The sequence below is a fragment of the Crinia signifera genome, chromosome 1 (assembly GCF_055691185.1).
Source record: "Crinia signifera chromosome 1, ASM5569118v1, whole genome shotgun sequence".
In the NCBI taxonomy this organism is placed as follows: Eukaryota; Metazoa; Chordata; class Amphibia; order Anura; family Myobatrachidae; genus Crinia; species Crinia signifera.
The window spans coordinates 471,787,420-471,808,521 of record NC_139217.1 but is presented as its reverse complement, the minus strand read 5'-3'; the positions used below and the strand labels follow the sequence as shown (position 1 = coordinate 471,808,521).

General features: G+C 48.4%; 1 protein-coding gene across 1 annotated transcript in view; it reads right to left on the bottom strand.

The window, feature by feature from the left end:
• Nucleotides 1-4,951: 4,951 nt before the first annotated feature.
• The window catches only part of ATOSB (atos homolog B), a 52,191-nt gene continuing 36,040 nt past the window's right edge, over nt 4,952-21,102 (bottom strand). The window contains 6 exon segments of the mRNA XM_083155410.1: nt 4,952-8,333; nt 9,616-9,818; nt 11,097-11,165; nt 11,660-11,818; nt 13,247-13,346; nt 13,511-13,563. Of these exon segments, the coding sequence (XP_083011536.1) occupies nt 8,180-8,333; nt 9,616-9,818; nt 11,097-11,165; nt 11,660-11,818; nt 13,247-13,346; nt 13,511-13,563 (738 nt within the window). The 3' untranslated portion in view covers nt 4,952-8,179.

The following is a 21,102-nucleotide window of genomic DNA, read 5'->3' as shown; positions in this document are numbered from 1 at the left end:
CAAACTTTATAAAATGGAACCAGCTATTGTACGCAGATCCGACCGCTAGGGTATCCGTAAACAGCTAGACGTCTCCTTCTTTCCAACTCGCCAGGGGAACAAGGCAGGGGTGTCCGCTCTCCCCTGTCTTGTTCGCCCTGGCGATCGAACCCCTGGCATGCTTGATTAGGCATTTAAGTATCTCGGTATCTACGTATCCCGGGATCCTAAAGAGTTTATTCTATTGAACATACAACCGTTTTTCGAGTGGATAGCAAAAAAAATAAAATCGTGGAGTAAACTGCCGTTGATCGCAACAGGAAGGGTCAATTTAGTGAAGATGACAGTTCTTCCTAAATTTTTGTATATTTTACAACAATCACCAATACACCTCCCAAAATCACTATTTAGAAAACTTAATAGTATTATATCGTCATTCATTTGGAACGGAACCCGTCCGAAGATCCAACTTAACAACCTAATGAGGTCAAGGACAGACGGGGGCATGGGGCTCCCCGACTTCAGGAGATATTATATTGCCTCACAGGCAGCGCAATTAAGATCATGGTTAAGAGAGGAGGAATATGGGAACCAAATGGCCAGAGCACTAGTAGCAGTCTCTACAACGGACATCGGCCCTCTACATAGGATTATTCAGGGCAATAAATACCCTAGGGACCTACCCCTAGTTACACAGGCAATGACGATATGGCAGGAAATAAATCAAAATATGGGAACAACTGATCTAGACAAGGAATATCAAATAGAAGATCTTTTAACATCTAGGGAAGCTAAAGATCTACAGATTAGAGAAGTATGGGTTTCCTTTTCAGTGACCAATCTTACTCAGGTTAATGGTACAGGGGGAGTTAAAACCTTCCTGCAGCTAAAAGAGGAGTACAATTTACCAAGGACATACTTCTTTCGTTATCTCCAATTAAGAAGCACCTTAGAAGCAGATTTTCCCAACTCTCCCCCCGAGTTCGGAGAATCCCTGATTAAAAAAAATCATTAAATCAATAGATAAAAAAAAGTAGTGTTAAGGATTTATGGAAACTTGGGAAAAAAAGAAGTATATAGACGGTTTAACATCACTAAGGGGGAAATGGGAGGAGGATCTGGGGGAACTTAGCGAAGAGGAATGGGTAGCTGCAAAAGCTGTAGTGGCTAAAGCCACGAACTCGCTTCGTATCCAACAGACCCAACTACTCATTCTCCACAGATCTTACATGACAGCTACGAAACTTGCAAAATTTGCCGGGAGGGCATCGTCAAACTGCCCCAAATGTGGAATCCTTCCAGAGACATTTATACATTTAATGTGGGAATGTGGACTGGTCGCCGAGTTTTGGGATAAAGTGATACAAGCCATAATGGCCACTGGGATTGCGGAAGCGATTCTCTCTCCAAAGTGTTGTATGTTAGAAGTAGTTGCAGGTAGAGGCGGGCCAAACGAGAAAATGTATGTCAATAGCTTGTGCTCCATAGCGAAGGTAATGGTGGGGAGAGCATGGATGTCTAACATAGCCCCAGACTATGAGGCCTGGAAATCACGAGTAAACTAGTCGAACTAGTTGAACAGGAGAAACACTTAGCACACGGTCGGAATACACTAAGTAAATTTCACAAAGTCTGGAATCACTGGATACAATCACCCTTGTATAAGGAAATTAATTTACACTAATTTACAGAAAAAAATAAATAAAAATTCTAGCAAAATTCATCAGTAGGACACTAAAATGATTACACGTCTGTTGACATTTATAACACTAGAAAATAATTTGAATAAGAGGAAAACGAAGTGACGACCAGGCACAGAGTCAGAGCTAGGAAGAACCATCCATTGTTTATTTATCTCACACCCAATGCTAAGAGTAAAAGAGCAGGAGAATACATATGTATATGTTTGCTGAGGTAGGGAATACTGAGAGAGGAGAACACGGGTGAATAAACGGGAGTCCCCCCATAAACCCCACAGGGCAAGAAGGGTTAAGTATAAGAACTGATAGGGCATATAAACCAGGGTTGCCGACCCTCCCGGAATTTGCGGGAGCCTCCCGAAAATCGGGTCCTTCCTCCCGGCCCCCAGAAGGGTGGGCAACCCTCCCGGAATCAGGGGGACCCCCACTGAGCCCCCCGATCGCGGCATTTATATGCCGCAATCCGCGGGTCTCAGGGGAGAGGGCGGAGCTAAAACGGCACAATCGTGACGTTTTAGCCCCGCCCCCTCCATGGATAACTGACATTTCGGCTATTTGTTGTAATGGGGGCGGGGCTTAATGATGTCACAGTTAATCCCCGCCCCCAAAACGCGTAATGCAAGATTCCTCTCCGGGCTTCTCCCGGAGAGGATTTTTTCAAAGTCGGCAACCTTGATATAAACTGAGAAATGTATAAGGGAAACCAACCCCTGTGAACCTCCATGTGATAGAGTGCATATACCTATGAATTGTGGTGAAAATAGCTAACTGATTAAGGGTAAACCCTCCCCAGTGTATCCCTTCAGGATAAGTGAGTGAATGTACCTACGTATTGTATTGTAATTAAATGTATGTTTGTTATGTAATTGTTATTTTGTAAAATTAAATAAAGATGATAATATAAAAAATAAAATCTAGACTTACTCAGCTGCGAACAGGGGCAAATCAATTCGATGGCGAGTGATTTAGAATTTCCCCCTATGCGCACAGCTGCGAACGCATGCAGCAAGGCCCAGCGATCAGGTGGGAACCAGATTCTAAGCACCTATTTATCAGCCAGTGACGAAGGATCAGGAACACTAATTGGGGGGCAGAGAAGTCATAAATTGGACTATGTTCACTTATCTCCTGCTGGGAAAACCAATAAAATGGGGGGAAATAAATAGAATGCCGACAGGAGGGGTGCGCAATAAGTATCTGGAGGCACCACAAGTATATTATTCGCCTACGGAGTCCATACAACGCAGCACTTGGTGGAGCAGTCGGACCAGTCCGGAACAGGTAGGTCTTCTACATGGTGGATGAAGCTTCCGGTGACTCAGAACTTATCCCACACATACCGCGCTCTATTTGTGGGGACACAAAGTCGCAGGGGCCAGGTCTGGACTGTACGGTGGGTGACCAAGCTCCTAGATTCATTCATGAGCCAGATAATCCACCGCTACGCTGGACTTGTGGGCAGGTGCGTTGTTGTCATGGAGAAACTCACCAGGTTAGTTATTGGTCAACCTAGAAATGGCCTTCAGCACTTGCGGCAGGCACTGGTTGGTGGACCAATCCCCAGTGAAGGTACGCTGCTCCATGAGTGGTACTGTAGTTTACATGACTTGGCCACAAAAACACCTGCTTGGTCATGCAAACCCATCTGAACTTCTGTGGCGCCACACATACAGCTGGGGTCCGCTGGGGCGCCTTTTTTTTTTGGTCTCGGGGTCAAAACTGTAGGTCGCCAACGATCATTTCTCAGACAGAGTTGAGCAACCACCATCTAACCTGGCCAGCGTGTGGCAGCATCAAGTCACCCAAGTCTCCTTCTGCTCTCGAGCTGGTGGTTCGGACACCCGGAGTGCAGAAACCTTTCTTCAAGCCAAGAATTTCCTGTAGTGTCAAGTGGATCGATGCTGAGGAGATGCCTGTATGGTTCTCTAACTGGGCCATCGTCACCCTGACATCCACCTCAACTCAACTATGGACCTCACAGAAGCAACATGGTCTTTGGTGATGGTGGATACAGGTTGGCTGCAGTACCGACATTCTGCAAACCATTCACACATGGGCCCTCATTTTGGTTCACTTGCAGAGGCAAATTCCTTCTCAAATGGACAAAACCATGTGCACTGCAGGGGGGCAGATGTAAAATGTGCAGAGATAATTAGATTTGGGTGAGTTATTTTGTTTCTGTGCAGGATAAATACTGGCTGCTTTATTATTACCATGCAATATAGATCTCACTTTGAAGTAAAACCCCACCCAAATCTAATTCTCTCTGCAACAGTTACATCTGCCCCACCTGCAGTGCACATGGTTTTATCCATTTAAAAAGGAATTTGCCTCTGCGAGTGAACCAAAATAAGAACCATAGTGGTTCAGGACGGTGCCTCTTCCCCCAAAAGCATCTCAGTCTGTCTATAATCTGCTGATGCCCCAGACTCTTGTAGCCGTGGACAATCCTGGCTCTCCCGTGGCCCCTGCTCCACTCCAGACCAAGTTAGGGAAGGAAGGGAACACAACGACGTCTTCTGTGTGCAGTGCTGCTTATATACGCAAGTCAGAGAGCGTCAGATTGTGTCTAGTCCACCTGGGCACTGGCATATTGCACACCCCTCGTATGGGTAACAAGTCAAACCTGAACGCGCTTACAGTGATATTTCTGCCCCCCCCCCCCCCCGGCTTTCATATAATGCCCCCTGTAGTGGTCACTGACCAATCCAGGCGCCACCGCTGCTGCAGGTCACTGTTAAGGGAAGAAAGCGGAGCACAGACTTCTCCCATGCCTCCGGCAGACGTCTCAGATATGGCACCTGCTAAGTAAGCCAATCAGAGCTTGCAGTCCCTGCAACCACTCACTGTGGCTGCTGGAACGCAAGCTCTGATGGTCTGGTGGCGCACTTAAAAATGGCCACCAATCACCAGAAGTGGGAAGAAACCTGTGCTCCTCCACATAGAGGTGCCACGGGAGCAGACAGCATCTGTGAGGGCAGTTGGTAGGTGCGTTCGCGGGTATGACCCTGCTAGTGAGGCCACTGTGGCAGAACAGACGGCCAAGGGGGCCAGAGGCACAGAACAGACGGCCGAGGGGGCCAGAGGCACAGAACAGACGGCCGAGGAGGCCAGGGACATGGCACAGAACAAAACCCGTCACAGCTGTCCCCTTTGACCTCGCCTGCCTGTTGCCAGGCCTGAATACGGAGTGAATAAGAGATGGACGCAAATGCTGGTGCTAATATCCTAAAGCCCCAGCCAGGGGTATTTGTTCATCGTTGGTGTCTCTGTTCTACCACTAGCCTATAAAATCCACAACGACGAACTTATGAGCAGCCCTATGGTTGCTCAGAATGACCAATAAAACCAAGATGGCAGTCACTGGCTAGGACACTTTACAAATGAGCCATCGATAACATAATGCCGCACGTGTGTAGTATTACTGATCGCAGTGTGAATACATCACTATGGTCCGTAACCATCGTCACTGCGTCCATCTCTGAATCAGACCCTTATTATGCGGAATGACACATAACACTTGACTGCATGCCTAAACCTGAAGATAATTCTGCCTGAAAGCTCCATCCTGAAATGCAGAAACATACTGCTGCTGCCATTTTACAGATGGCTTGTTATCCAGATTTGATCACATGGGTGTGGGCTGCAGTGTTACTATGGTTTCAAACAAGTGTCAGCGATTCATCTGTGAGTTTCTAGGTTTTAAGCAGGAGATTTCATGCAAAAGCTCAACTAAGCAGCAAAATGATCGCAACTATTTAAAGAATAACCCTATGTTTATACAGTAGCTTTAAACTAGAAAGCAAAACGAATTTCTAAAGGGGTTTAACCATTCAATTTGTTTCTGTCCTTACTTACTAATTGTTCTGGCAAAGCAAGCTTGGGTTAACGAACAATCCGTTATTAATGGAATAAACCAACATAAATATAAGACTTCAGCCCATTGCTAATGTCTGCCGTGAACGGTGATCCAATGAACATGTTTTCGGGATGTCACTGTGCATGACTAGAGGATACGGATTAGATCAGATTCCATTACAGGAAGTAACATGCGCTCGCCAATCTGCATGGATCTGACCGCTTAGTACGCAGCATCGTTCCTGTAATCACAATACGAGACCTCGCTGTGCAGAATTGATTTTTTTTTTGAAAATTTCCATTTTAATGAAAATATTTGAACAAGTTTAAATTACAGAATATGAAACAATGTAAAGGCCATCGGGGAAGGAAGTCAGACGTGGTCGGAAGTCAGCACTGAATGACGCAAGCGTACTCCGAGAGCAAACACGTGACCAAAAGAAACGGAAGCACCAAATACAGTTATACGGCCTCACCGGTCACTCCTTGTCCCAAAATGTATATAACTTTAACCAATGCATTACGGAACCTTCCATAATGCTCTGCAGTTGGGAAGAGAATACCGCAGAAGTAGACAAGCTATAGCTCTCGCACTACAAGTCTCAGGATGGCTGAATAAAGCCAGTTATGGGACTGGGACCAATTGCAGCTAGGATTAAGCCTTTTATCCTGGCATCACAGATATAAGACCCCACTATGTGAGTTCATTGCTAGTTTATTTGGGAAGCCCCAGAACCTCCACCCCATGCTTCTGTATTCAGGTGGTAATATTTGGCACATAAATCCCTCCGCGCATTTTAGTTTCTCTACCAAGAAATTAAACACCGGAACAGAACGGGGAACCAGAGATGTAACTGGGGCATAGTGCGTCTCATTGAGGTCACCAATTAGCGGTTGGTCTATAGACTTTTGATAACCTGCGAATGAAGGATATATTATGGATGCCGCCATTGGTTCATATTCACTCCCAGAATGCTTCGCTCTTATTTTTACGTAACTTCCAAAAACGGAAAGCAAATGTACATAGAACTTGATGGATTCCTAGCATACAGTCTCAGCGGACCAGCTGACAAACCACCGCTGAAGACTAGACATGTCCGCCAGAACAAGAAACTGCGCAATGGGTGGGGTTAAAATAATATGGGGCCTGTTAGGGGCACATCTTATTAATAGTCCAAAAACAACATAGCCTAGTCATGAAGAATTGTTTTACCTAAATGTATGTGTTCACATTATTCCCTTTTATGGAATCACCGGACATTCTGCGACCTTAGGAGCATTTACTATCGCACACATTCGTTAATTCTGTAATCCATATTGAAATGTTCATTTAAAAGTAAAATAAGAGGAGGGAGGTGCAAACTCCTTGTAAAGAAGAGGTATGTATAAGGTACGCTGGTCACCTGTATGACGGGAGACTGAATTTCCAACTTAATCATAGGTTATGATTTAAGCTACTAATAGCAATTTACAGTTTGCTATTACTATGGCAACCACAGTCATATGACTTGATAGGCTTAGGAACGCCCTTGTTAACGGCATACGACTGCAACATATTCTGCCCTCTATCTTAACGCTGGACAACATTGTGTAGTGTGGAAGCTGCAGAACTGGAGGGAACTATACTATGCCTACCATTAGCCGCAGTTCCCAGAAATGGGTGTGGCTTAAAGGAAACTGGGTGGAGTTTGTTGGACTTGCACAGTAATGCTGTACACGGAGGTTTGGGAAGGACCATGACACAGCAGTTCGGTGACCCTGCCTCCCTAGAACAACTTCCAATACACAAATAATTTGCCTCTAATTCTCCTGTGCAGACAATGGACAGTGTTGATAAATGAAAAACATCCTGGATAAATGACTGACCACTCCTTCTTATAAAAAGGCACAAAAAATGGTGTTTTAAATAAAATAAATGTCTACGGGGGACTGGCTGCACCTTCTAACGTCAAACCTTTGTACCAGTAACATGTGACAGTAAACGAATAAGCTGAAATGGACAACTGCACGACACAGCTAAGTATACTGTAGGTACTCTCATCTCTGCGGGATACTCCATCAAACCGCCACCCTCTAATATCAGGCTCTGCAAGGTGCAGGGGTAAAGCATTTACCTGGTGACAAGAGAACAATATAAAGTATGCAGGGGTGCATTAGGTGCACCCCAACATTCATATCACACTGCCTATTGATACAGATGTATATTGTAATGTCCCACTGCACACTTCCATCACTCCATACCGGCACAGTGGCAACTCGGACAACCCCCCAAATCTCAGAATGAACCCAGGTATTATCCACGCACTTATCTCACAATACACGTAATTTACAATCTCAGCCCCTCCGCGTGGAGCAAACACACTCTGTGCGGCGCGATGACTTTACGCTGTACAAGATCTCAGCTCGGGTTGTTGGACATCGCAGACGTCTGGACGCCGGGTGAAACAAAAAGGTGCACCACCAATCCAGTCATCCAATCATCTACCTTCTAAGGGCCCACTGCTGACTGCTACAAAGTTCAAGGGGCGGGGTTAGCAGGGTGCAGGTAATAAATAAGATCGGTAAAATCGACAGGGGGATCAAGGTGTGCAGTCGGCATGAAGGCGGGAAGGGGTCCGACACCCCTCACTAGTGCTGAGTCCTTAAACTCGGGGGGAATATTTGGGATTCTTGGGGGCTTCGGTGAAGGACTTCAGTTCGTAGGGAATGCCAGTGTCCACCTCGATAGACTTGCGGGAGAAGAGTAAGCGGATATCTTCGTTGAGGTAAATCTTCCCAGACTTTGATCGCTGAAACCTGAAACATACAGTTTGTGCATTACTCAGAGAGGACATGAGACTGTCTTACTAACACGTAAGCTTCTTACTGACAGGAACGTGGATGACAAGACCTAGAAATCTGTTAAATCTGGCACTTGCTGCATCACGCCACTTATCGCCACACTGCAACAATCATGGCTGACTAAATGGAGACCATCTTCTGTATACAGCACAGCATACAGCGGGCACTTGTGCGCTATGGAGGCAGCCATATTTTCCACGCACAAACCACACTAGGAATGTAAGAGGAAAGGGGGACACCACTGAGGTCACATGTGATACAGTGTCCCCAACCCTCAGATGTCCCTGCAGCTTTATGAATACCCTCCATGTTAGGACCACAGGGCAGATACATGACCACTGTATTCATTCATTCTAAAGAGACTCAATATAACATTCGTGAGCAGACGCCTTCCCGGGACACGTGTAGGACTTACACACTGTACAATATACACCCAGCACAACTTCAGCAGTGACTGGACCCAGTGTTGGTTTATACACACTAGCAGATGCGGGAACGACGGCCAGAATAGCCATCGCTAACGACATCCCCCCATCAACACTGCATATAGGGCAGGCGGAGGCTGACGCTGATGACCCGGTGGAGAGGGCATAGTCAGTGATATAGAGGGTACACACTACAAGATGAACCAGATATGTTGGTCCGATCTACCAGATTGGACAACATAATGGGATTCAGTATTGAATCCCGGCGGTCGGGATCCCGGCGTTCAGAATCCCGACGCCGGAATCCCGACGCCAAAATGCCGACAAGGGGGGGGACGTGGATCGCCCCCCCTTGCGGGCTCGCTGCGCTCGCCACGCAGCGGGCCCGGTGCCTCGCTACGCTCGGCACACTAATTTATTCTCCCTCCAGGGGTGTCGTGGACACCCCGGGAGGGAGAATGTGTCGGCATTTCGGCGGTCGGGATTCCGGCGTCGGGATTCTGAACGCCGGGATCCCGACCGCCGGGATTTTAACTGCGTCCCACATAATGACTCATATGTACCCTGCTTTACGGGCAGGCCCTAGAGGGAGAGACAGGGGCCCCAGGAAGGGCTAGAGGCGGGCCCCAGGAGGATTATAGTTAGTCATACCACAGTAAGTGACGCAGTATCCACCACATGCAATCAGGAAGGTAGCCTGTAAAATATCCCCTTTGATTACATGGAAGTGAAGCTTTATGCGGGGGGAAAGCCTAGTTACATCCTGTACTTCCCCAGTAATCTCTCCATAACCGCACTGGGAGATCCCATACCTCAGATGCATAAGGTAGCACAGGATCCTCTTGGCTTTCTCCTTAGCAGCACTGTCCTGACCGTCAGGTTCCCCGCCATTCTCCTGCACCGGCACCAGGAAGATGCGGTGACGCAGGAAGGTCACGTGATTCGCTGGCATGTCTGTGAAGTCATACGTGACGAGGAACATCTTCACTACGGTCTTGTTGGGGTTAAATAAGGTCTGGAAAGGAAGCAGAGCGCAGACATCAGAAGATGCCCAGGAAGCCACGGAACGTAAAAATCTCTACAAATATTTTATATAATACATTTAATATATTACTTGATTTAATAAGTTTCTTTTACAGCGCAGCAAACACCATTGCAGTTTAATATTGATATTGGAGTCTTGTTTTGTACCCCTGTCGGCTAAAGGGTTAATCTCAAAAATCTGGGGGGGGGGGGGGGGGGGGGGGTATGACATAAGGGAGATTAATGATGAATGCATTAGAGAACTACTGATATCAGGAGTCGTGGCAGCGCAGGGTTGCATACTAAGATGGCAGTACGTATGGATCTGGTCTATGCGGCGCTACCGCCGTGACCGGGGAGCAAATGATGGGTCTCCCTGGGAATAAGTGCACCACTTGCTGCTTGCCTCATTCCTCATTGTCACAATGTCCCCTCTGAGAGCAACAAGCACTGAACTCCCCCTGTGGTGGAAATGTGTACTGCGAGCTAGACAAAGGAACCGAGAATTCTATCTATTCTATCAAATTAGTGGCTTGCTTGCAAGGCATGCTGGGGAATGTTCTGTAGTTCTATAAGAGATTTCCATATAAGAAATAACTTCATTGTGCTGTTAAAATGGTCCCCGTCACTTAACACAATCTTTATGGGCTGAAGCAATATGTAAAAGAATCGTCTCACTGTCTCACAGACATATCATAGTGCACAAACAGGATGCACGGTCAGTGATGTCCCTGGCTCCTAGTGACTGGATAGGCTGCACTCTCAGTGATGTTACTGGTTCTAGTGACTGGATAGGCTGCACTCTCAGTGATGTTACTGGTTCTAGTAACTGGATAGGCTGCACTCTCAGTGATGTTACTGGTTCTAGTGACTGGATAGGCTGTACTCTCAGTGATGTCACTGGTTCCTAGTGACTGGATAGGCTGCACTCTCAGTGATGTTACTGGTTCTAGTGACTTGATAGGCTGCACTCTCAGTGATGTCACTAGCTCCTAGTGACTGGGATAGGCTGCACTCTCAGTGATGTTACTGGTTCTAGTGACTTGATAGGCTGTACTCTCAGTGATGTTACTGGTTCTAGTGACTTGATAGGCTGTACTCTCAGTGATGTTACTGGTTCTAGTGACTGGATAGGCTGTACTCTCAGTGATGTCACTAGCTCCTAGTGACTGGATAGGCTACACTCTCATTGATGTCACATGTTGCTAGAAAATGGCTTCTCATGAATATTGGTTGAATTGTACAGCACGCAGCTCCTCACTGGACCTACCACTTGTATGGTTCCTGTGCTGGGGACACTGTATCCCTTCCTGCCGACAGCATCCAGATCAATCACACCCTGTGGGGGGAGGAGCATAGAACAGACATTTGGATACTGGTAGTTATAATAATGAGCATCACTCCCACGATGTAAAGTAGATGATCGGAGAGTCGGTTTATGGATTGAGATTCATTTAATTACTGTAATAACATGTGACTGCTGAAAATTATGTAATGGTCACATGTAATTGTGGACTGAAGCCCCTTTCCAGTGGGTGACCACTTTTGAACAATCCCTCCATAATATGGTGAAGAGACCCAGCAGACTCTAACCACGCGCTATTGGAATGCCCAGACTTCGGTTACTGTGCCCGTTCCCTCTTCCTGGTAACAACTACATGTCCCTCTGCTCAGTCACCTGCATCCAGACAAAGCCATCTAGTACCGGCGTAATGGATGGAACCGGTAACTGCGCGATCACTCTCAACACCTGGCCTCTATATGAGAAAGGTCCCAAATGCCAAACACATGACCAGCCATGTACCAATACAGGGTGTAATGTCATATTCCTACCAGAAAAGGCGAGGGGGCGCTGTGCTCTGAGATGTGGAAGTAGGTGACCTCCACCGGTAGGGTGACGTGCTGAGGACAGTACGATCCACTGGCGCCAATCTCCGCTGTGAATCCTTCAATCTGACCAGAGGGGGCAAATCGGCCCCTTAGAACGGACTCCTTAGATGAAAAATACAAAAAACGCTGTATTCGATGTTCCCACATACATCTATCCTCCATACTACATAAGTCACAATATACATAATGCATAAGCCCTGTGTGAATTGGTAAGCTCGGGGAGGGGAGGGGGGGGGGGGGGGGGGTTTGCAAGTTTTTTTCCATTATATTCGTCTTATTTGCACAAATAGGACACACAAGCATCTTCTGCTGATTAAAATGATATACAGCATCCCTATATTTTGTGCGGGACTGCGGGCACTGTAACGTTCCATTTCTTATGCAGACACAGCTGCAGTCACACACGGAATATAAGCCTGCTGCATATCATTTTAATCAGCAGTAGTATATTGTGCATCCTATTCTTTTTGCGAATAAGACACATTTTAAAAGAGAAATGAAAGGGGTGAAGTAGCCGACACAATGGGCGGTATTCAATGAGCCTGATTCGCCATGTTTTTATGGCGAATTTGTGCTAATTGGCGAATTTTTGACTAAAACGGTGAATCACCCTATTCAATGACCAGATGGCGAATACATTTCAAGGTTTTTTTCGCCATGATTCACCGAGTAGCAATCGCTATCTTTTTATGGCGAAGTGGAATGTGAACTTTTAAAATAAAGTGTTTTGTTTTTTACATTTTTTGTCAAAAAATCAGGAATTTTATTCTGAGGAGGGGCATGCTATTTTTATTCATGTGCTGTAAGCACATGAATATATATTTAATAAAAAAAATAAATATATATATTTTTTTTACACAGCAGCCAGCAGGGGGCGCCGGAGCCGAGCCGCTCATTAGATATTCATATATTCACTGCACCCGATCGTTACATATGCACGATCGGGTGTAGTGAATATACCCGGTCCCCTGCTGGCACCCCCGGGGGGCAGCCTGCGCTGCCTGGCAACCGGGGAGCCCACCTCCCCCCACATACGCTCTGGGGCAGGCAGAGAGACTTCCATCTCCCTGCCTGCCGCCGTCCTCAGGCTCCCTGCGGCGTTCGCCGCAGGAGCTCATATTCGCCGGTCAGGGGCAGCGAGCCCCTGACTCGTTGAATACCGGAGCCGGCGAGGCTCCGGAACGTGGCGAATGTGCAGCGAATCCTAAACAGGATTCGCTGCACCTCGCCGGTATTCACATTGAATACCGCCCAATGCTGGAAGCGAGGAATGAAATGCACAAGAAATAAAACCTAAAATACAAAACTATTAATGAGATCAAAGACTTTCATCAACATCAGTACATTTGTAGACAGGAAATAGGGTGTGCATGGAAAGACATTCCCTCACAAACCATCACCATCTGCTGAATAAAAGTCACATTAAAAGCAGGAGGAGGCAAAATAAGGAGTAGGTGCCCCCAACACTGCGACCAGAGGAGGGCATTTCCCACTTCACGGTAGCGGTAATAGTTCCGGCAAGAGATTTACCTCAAAGTTCCCGAGCAAGGAGCGGCTGACACACGATGTGGTCCAGCTCCCAGTACAGCTCCTTCCCGGTGATCCTTTCTTTGTACTGCGTAACGTTCTCCTTTAAAATAAAATAAAAATGGAAATAAAAAAAGTGGATGACCCCAAGAGCTTGCAATCTAATAGCATACTGGAAAATAATATTATAATGGAAGAGATCACCTACAAGTCTGAGGACAGATAAGAGGGGAGGTGACGCAGAAGAACGGCAGAAGCAACACTTACGACTTCAGGCGCAGTCCTCGCTTTAACCTCCTGCCGGCGCAGTCTGGCGGGCTCTGGAACAGAAAATTGCCAAAATACGTTATCAGAAACATAAAGGCTACAGAACAGTCAATGTGAGGATGGGGACGGTAGAAAATGGGAGAAGACTCGGCTTACACTTCCCAAGGGCAGCCATTTATGCAGATAGCCAATCATATCACAAGACACTTGTGGGCGGAGACCCAGCACATAGGATAAACATGTGGAGCATGGACGAATCAACGCTAGGCGCAATATACTGTAAATGTTCCGGGAATAAATGAGTTTGAACATGTTATATGTAGTGCGATACGTGGTTGTAGAATTGTAAAATAAAATATCTTCTGTGTCCAAGAGGGTTTGACATTTGGGAACAATCGCATTGGGGACATCCTGGTATAGAAATGAAGATGTTAATGATCCCGGCACCAATTTCCTGTTGAAGGCTGAATAAGCCGAATTGGTTTTAAGCCACATACACACTAACAGATAGGGGCGGTGGCCAATATAATTACCGATATTGTCCGCGTGTCTTTATATTGTGCGTACACACTGAACGATAATCAACAGCCGATATCGTTCCGTGAAGTCACCGGGACCCGCTAATCATTAACGATGTGTGCGAGTGCACATTGTTAATGATATTCAGAATAATTATGCGTACTACGGGCCCATCCGCCATGCAATCAGCTCTGAATTACCCCATTGAGTGTACACACCAGTGCTAGGGTTTGGTGACTGTGCAGTAACATGATTCCAAGTGCCACGTAGCAGGATCCTGGTGGTGGATCCACTGCGCAGTGGGTGGAGTCAGTAACATGTGGTTACTGACAGCAATAAGGAACCCCCTATTGGCCCAGGTCTCCTGAGTCCTCACTGAGCCACTGTAGTGTGACGATTTTACATGTCTGATGATTATCAAACAACTGCTTATGCGCGAGGCCATCCAGAGATAAAATCCAGCATCTTTTCTATTCGCAAGATATTTGATTTACAGGAAGCCGCTGTTTGTGGTCGTCACCTGGGTGTCTTATAAGAGCGTCAGGAAAAACGCAGGTGTGCCCAGGTGTTTTCAGGGAGGGCGTGTGACGCCAGCTCCGGCCCGATCAGCCTGTTCCTATGGCATTGGCAGAGTAGGTCCTGGGTTACGCACAGACTGCGCACACTGAAAACCATCCCATGGTGAGGGAGCTGTGAATGGAAACGGATCGACAATACAATCACAGGCTTACTACCTGTTCGCGGGGCTCTCCAAATTAGCAGAGAAGCGATCAGTTGTGAATAACCCCATCAGCCTTTAATTCAAAGCTTCCCAATGTTTTACTTGACGCGTAGTACCGCTGCTGTCCTGCAGGCGTCAGTCTCGCAGACAACCGTTTACTACACAAATGCAGTAAAGCGACAGCATCTCAGCTACCTCCTAGATCAGGGCTGGGCAACACCGGCCCTCCAGATGTTAGAGAACTACACATCCCAGCATGCCATCAGTTTCAGCATGGCCACATAGCAAAACTAATGCAAAGCATCCTGGGATGTGTAGTTCACCAACATCTGGAGGGCCGGTGTTGCCAAGCCCTGTCCTAGATCATGATGGCTGCTGTGCCCTGATCCTGACCAATGAAAACCAGAGCAGCAGGGACTGCGGTCTGGAAATGGTTTAAAACCATTGCCGCATTTTACAAACACAACCCCGACTGCAATTGGATGGATCTGTTTCCGATTCATGAATAAAATGTACATATAAACGTTGGTATGGTCGCAGGAACGGAGGCGCTGGCGCAATGTGCTCTGCGTACTGGAGCGCAGTCGCAGGCTACAACGCACTGCAAAAATACATGTGCCTTTTCGCCGTCGCTTCCCATTCCTCCACACAAATGACCCGCATGCAAGTCACCTGATAGACCCAGAGACCGGTTACTTGCCACACGTACATCGCCACGCACGCACAGTTGGCCGATAACCGCTGAACATCGTAAATATCAGCGCTGTGTACAACCCTATGGGGCAGATTTATTAAGTCGGGTGAAGTGATAACGTGTCCAGTGATAACTTAGCAGCCAATCAGCTTTCACCTGTTTAGTCAAACGTGGTGTTTAAAAAAATTAGTTAGGGGCCGATTGGCTTCTGCGTGATCACCGGCCCTCTTGTCACTTAAGCAGGCTTAATACATCTGCCCATGTTCCCTATTAAATGGGGCCACACACGCGAGGAGAACATACAAACTCAACTGAGATATCAGACATCGTTCTATTACATTTGGGAACGTTTACACACATTTCCCATAGTAATTAGTGTTCTAGGTAATTAGCGATGCCGATAACCCATAAATGAGACACAAGGCCAGATTCTCTAAGCTTCAAAAGTGATAAAATGGAAAATGATAAACAGCCAGCCAATCAGCTCCTACCTGCCATGTCACAGACTGTGTTTGAAAAATGTCAGACAGGAGCTGATTGGCTGGCTGTTTATCACTCTCAATTTTATCACTTTTGAAGCTTCGAGAATCTGGCCCGGAATCTGCTAATAAGGAACCTACCAGTACTAGGTCCATCGCACTGGGATCTCCTGAACGTCTCTGCCCCCGCACACCTCCTCTGTACCCAGGCCAGCATGACAGGACCCCAGAATTCTCTCTGCCCCTGTCCCACAGCTGCCCCGCCCTAACACACTGCTGACCCTCACTGTAGGGTGTTCTGCATTGTCCTCACCTACCTGCCAGTGGTCACACACCTGTGACAGGAAGTTTCCAGGTGTGACAGCCCCATGGTCACATACCCACAGGATGGGCCTGACACGTGTATGGGCACATACGCAGTCACCTCTAGTGACCCAGGCGAATCGATGGGAACAAAGGGACAGCTAAAAATGAAACACAGGAACGGATTTCCTCAGAAGTACCGCAACTGGACAATTTATGTGCGCAGCAGAGGATTGCAGCGATTCTCTGCAGCACATCGCTCTGAAAGGTTTCCTCCATTGTGTCTTATGCTGGAAGAATGTCATGTTTCAGTTTGGCCTACAGACCACCGTGTGCAGGTCATACATACATACATACATCCCATTACATATAGAGCTGGTAATGAGACTGAGTGAGGCTGCGGCCTGTGACATCACGAGAGTACAATGAGGCAGAAGCAGTCGCTCAGACGCACTGAATGGGTTCTATGTAACCACAAACACGTCGCGCGGCGCGGGATGATCGGGCTGAATGAGGCCACATATCGGGGATTAGGTGCCCCATAAAGGCCCCGGGGAGAGCAGGATTACAGCGACAGGAGACCCGCTGTGCGGGGACATTAGTAACCCGTCACCATGAATAATTCCGTCATTAATATAATCAGTGTTTATAGCAGGGAATCGCCCAGGGGACGTAGCATTCACACCCTAGCGTCACTGGAATCACACCAGATTAACCGTCTCCTGCCTGTGACAAACCCTCACAGATGCAGCGTTACAGGGGCTGATACTACATCCCAGGGGGAGCGGAGGCTACATCAGGACCCGCAGATGCCAGAGACATGCCAGACAGGGAGAGTCCTGAGCATGAGGGGAAGCGAGACACGACAGTCATGCGCACAAGCACATGTAGGGTAAATACCGGCTGCTTTTGCATGTAACTCACACATACAGGGCAACCTTATTCTTACACTGCAATTTAGAACTAAACACCCCAGTTACATCTAACATTCTCTGCTCACGTTACACCTGCCCCCTGCAGCACAGCATGGCGTTACCCAGGTGCATGTTACACCTGCCCCCCTGCAGCACAGCATGATGTTACCCAGGTGCACATTAGACCTGCCCCCCTGCAGCGCAGCATGGAGATATCCATGTGCAGGTTACTCCTGTCCCCCTGCAGCACCGCATGAGGTTACCAAGGTGCGCGTTAGACCTGCCTACACCTGCCCCCCTGCAGCGCAGCATGGCGTTACCCAGGTGCACATTAGACCTGCCTACACCTGCCCCCCTGCAGCGCAGCATGGCGTTAACCAGGTATACGGTAACTGGATCCTTATGCTTTGCTCCCAGCGCAGCATCAGCCCCTTTGCATTCATGTAGGTTTATATGTAGGGCTCCTACACAACATGCCGGCCGGTCTCCACATCACTCACTGGCCCACTATAAGCTCTGATGAACAGGAATCTCTCATTGTATTATCACTATATAACCAGGAGGAAGGATACAAGGGCCAGAGGGAGCCCGCGGAGAGAGGAGTGCGGGCAGTGGGCAGACACTGGGAGATCATGGAGGGGCACAGAATGCCAGCAATGAGCGAGGGGGTAGGACACCATGACACCAGCAGTACTGCTGAGCACAGCACAGTGTACAATGCAGTGACCTGTGCCAGGCTACAGTGACTGGGACTCTCCCCAGGTCCTATCGCCCTGACCTGCGGGTGACTGTCACATTCCTGTCTCCACATCAGTCACAGCCTTCAGGGGTGACACATAGCAGCCGCCTCCTGGCTTATACACCCAACAGACTCACCATGGTCAACCTGCCTGTAAGGAATCCAAAAACCAGATTCCCCTCAGCCTGCCTTACCCCAGCACCCTGTTCTGCCCCATGCCCCCAACCTGAAGTATGCCCGGTACTCTGACCTGCGCCATGCCCCCAACCTGCAGTAAATATATATATATATATATATATATATATATATATATATATATATATATATATATATATATATATATATATATATATATATATACATATATACATACACATACATACATACATACATACATACATACATACATACATACATTCCATTAAATCCGGCTAAGAACCGGTGCATGTGGAAGGCGCCGCCATTCTGATTGAAACCGCAGTGCAGTGTGTGAATCAGCCCAAAGAGTTCATGTTTTCAAGATCACCTGTGGATCTTTGAAAATGTGTCAGGTAGTGATGACGGTCCCACCATTGTCCTAGAGGTAAATCAGTCAAACACCACAGTGTGACCGAGAGCCAGGTGCTGCTACAAATAACACAGTCACATATCACGTGTGCGGCAAGACAATGAGGAGAGGGCACCTATCACGTGCGGGAAGACAATGACGAGAGGGTACCTATCACGTGTGCGGCAAGACAATGACGAGAGGGCACCTATCACGTGTGCGGCAAGACAATGAGGAGAGGGCACCTATCACGTGCGGGAAGACAATGACGAGAGGGTACCTATCACGTGTGCGGCAAGACAATGACGAGAGGGCACCTATCACGTGTGCGGCAAGACAATGAGGAGAGGGCACCTATCATGTGCGGGAAGACAATGACGAGAGGGCACCTATCACGTGCGGGAAGACAATGAGGAGAGGGCACCTATCACGTGTGCGGCAAGACAATGAGGAGAGAGAACCTATCACGTGTGCGGCAAGACAATGAGGAGAGGGCACCTATCACGTGCGGGAAGACAATGACGAGAGGGCACCTATCACGTGTGCGGCAAGACAATGAGGAGAGGGCACCTATCACGTGTGCGGCAAGACAATGAGGAGAGGGCACCTATCACGTGCTGCAAGACAATGAGGAGAGGGCACATATCACGTGTGCGGCAAGACAATGAGGAGAGGGCACCTATCACGTGCGGGAAGACAATGACGAGAGGGTACCTATCACGTGTGCGGCAAGACAATGACGAGAGGGCACCTATCACGTGTGCGGCAAGACAATGAGGAGAGGGCACCTATCACGTGCGGGAAGACAATGACGAGAGGGTACCTATCACGTGTGCGGCAAGACAATGACGAGAGGGCACCTATCACGTGTGCGGCAAGACAATGAGGAGAGGGCACCTATCATGTGCGGGAAGACAATGACGAGAGGGCACCTATCACGTGCGGGAAGACAATGAGGAGAGGGCACCTATCACGTGTGCGGCAAGACAATGAGGAGAGAGAACCTATCACGTGTGCGGCAAGACAATGAGGAGAGGGCACCTATCACGTGCGGGAAGACAATGACGAGAGGGCACCTATCACGTGTGCGGCAAGACAATGAGGAGAGGGCACCTATCACGTGTGCGGCAAGACAATGAGGAGAGGGCACCTATCACGTGCTGCAAGACAATGAGGAGAGGGCACATATCACGTGTGCGGCAAGACAATGAGGAGAGGGCACCTATCACGTGTGCGGCAAGACAATGAGGAGAGGGCACCTATCACGTGCTGCAAGACAATGAGGAGAGGGCACATATCACGTGTGCGGCAAGACAATGAGGTGAGGGCACCTATCACGTGTGCGGCAAGACAATGAGGAGAGGGCACCTATCACGTGCGGGAAGACAATGACGAGAGGGCACCTATCACGTGTGCGGCAAGACAATGAGGAGAGGGCACCTATCACGTGTGCGGCATGACAATGAGGAGAGGGCACCTATCACGTGTGCGGCAAGACAATGAGGAGAGGGCACCTATCACGTGTGCGGCAAGACAATGAGGAGAGAGAACCTATCACGTGTGCGGCAAGACAATGAGGAGAGGGCACATATCACGTGCGGGAAGACAATGACGAGAGGGCACCTATCACGTGTGCGGCAAGACAATGAGGAGAGGGCACCTATCACGTGCTGCAAGACAATGAGGAGAGGGCACATATCACGTGTGCGGCAAGACAATGAGGTGAGGGCACCTATCACGTGTGCGGCAAGACAATGAGGAGAGGGCACCTATCACGTGCGGGAAGACAATGACGAGAGGGCACCTATCACGTGTGCGGCAAGACAATGAGGTGAGGGCACCTATCACGTGTGCGGCAAGACAATGAGGAGAGGGCACCTATCACGTGCTGCAAGACAATGAGGAGAGGGCACATATCACGTGTGCGGCAAGACAATGAGGTGAGGGCACCTATCACGTGTGCGGCAAGACAATGAGGAGAGGGCACCTATCACGTGCGGGAAGACAATGACGAGAGGGCACCTATCACGTGTGCGGCAAGACAATGAGGAGAGGGCACCTATCACGTGTGCGGCATGACAATGAGGAGAGGGCACCTATCACGTGTGCGGCAAGACAATGAGGAGAGGGCACCTATCACGTGTGCGGCAAGACAATGAGGAGAGAGAACCTATCACGTGTGCGGCAAGACAATGAGGAGAGGGCACATATCACGTGCGGGAAGACAATGACGAGAGGGCACCTATCACGTGTGCGGCAAGACAATGAGGAGAGGGCACCTATCACGTGCTGCAAGACAATGAGGAGAGGGCACATATCACGTGTGCGGCAAGACAATGAGGTGAGGGCACCTATCACGTGTGCGGCAAGACAATGAGGAGAGGGCACCTATCACGTGCGGGAAGACAATGACGAGAGGGCACCTATCACGTGTGCGGCAAGACAATGAGGTGAGGGCACCTATCACGTGTGCGGCAAGACAATGAGGTGAGGGCACCTATCACGTGTGCGGCAAGACAATGAGGTGAGGGCACCTATCACGTGTGCGGCAAGACAATGAGGTGAGGGCACCTATCACGTGTGCGGCAAGACAATGAGGTGAGGGCACCTATCACGTGTGCGGCAAGACAATGACGAGAGGGCACCTATCACGTGTGTGGCAAGACAATGAGAAGA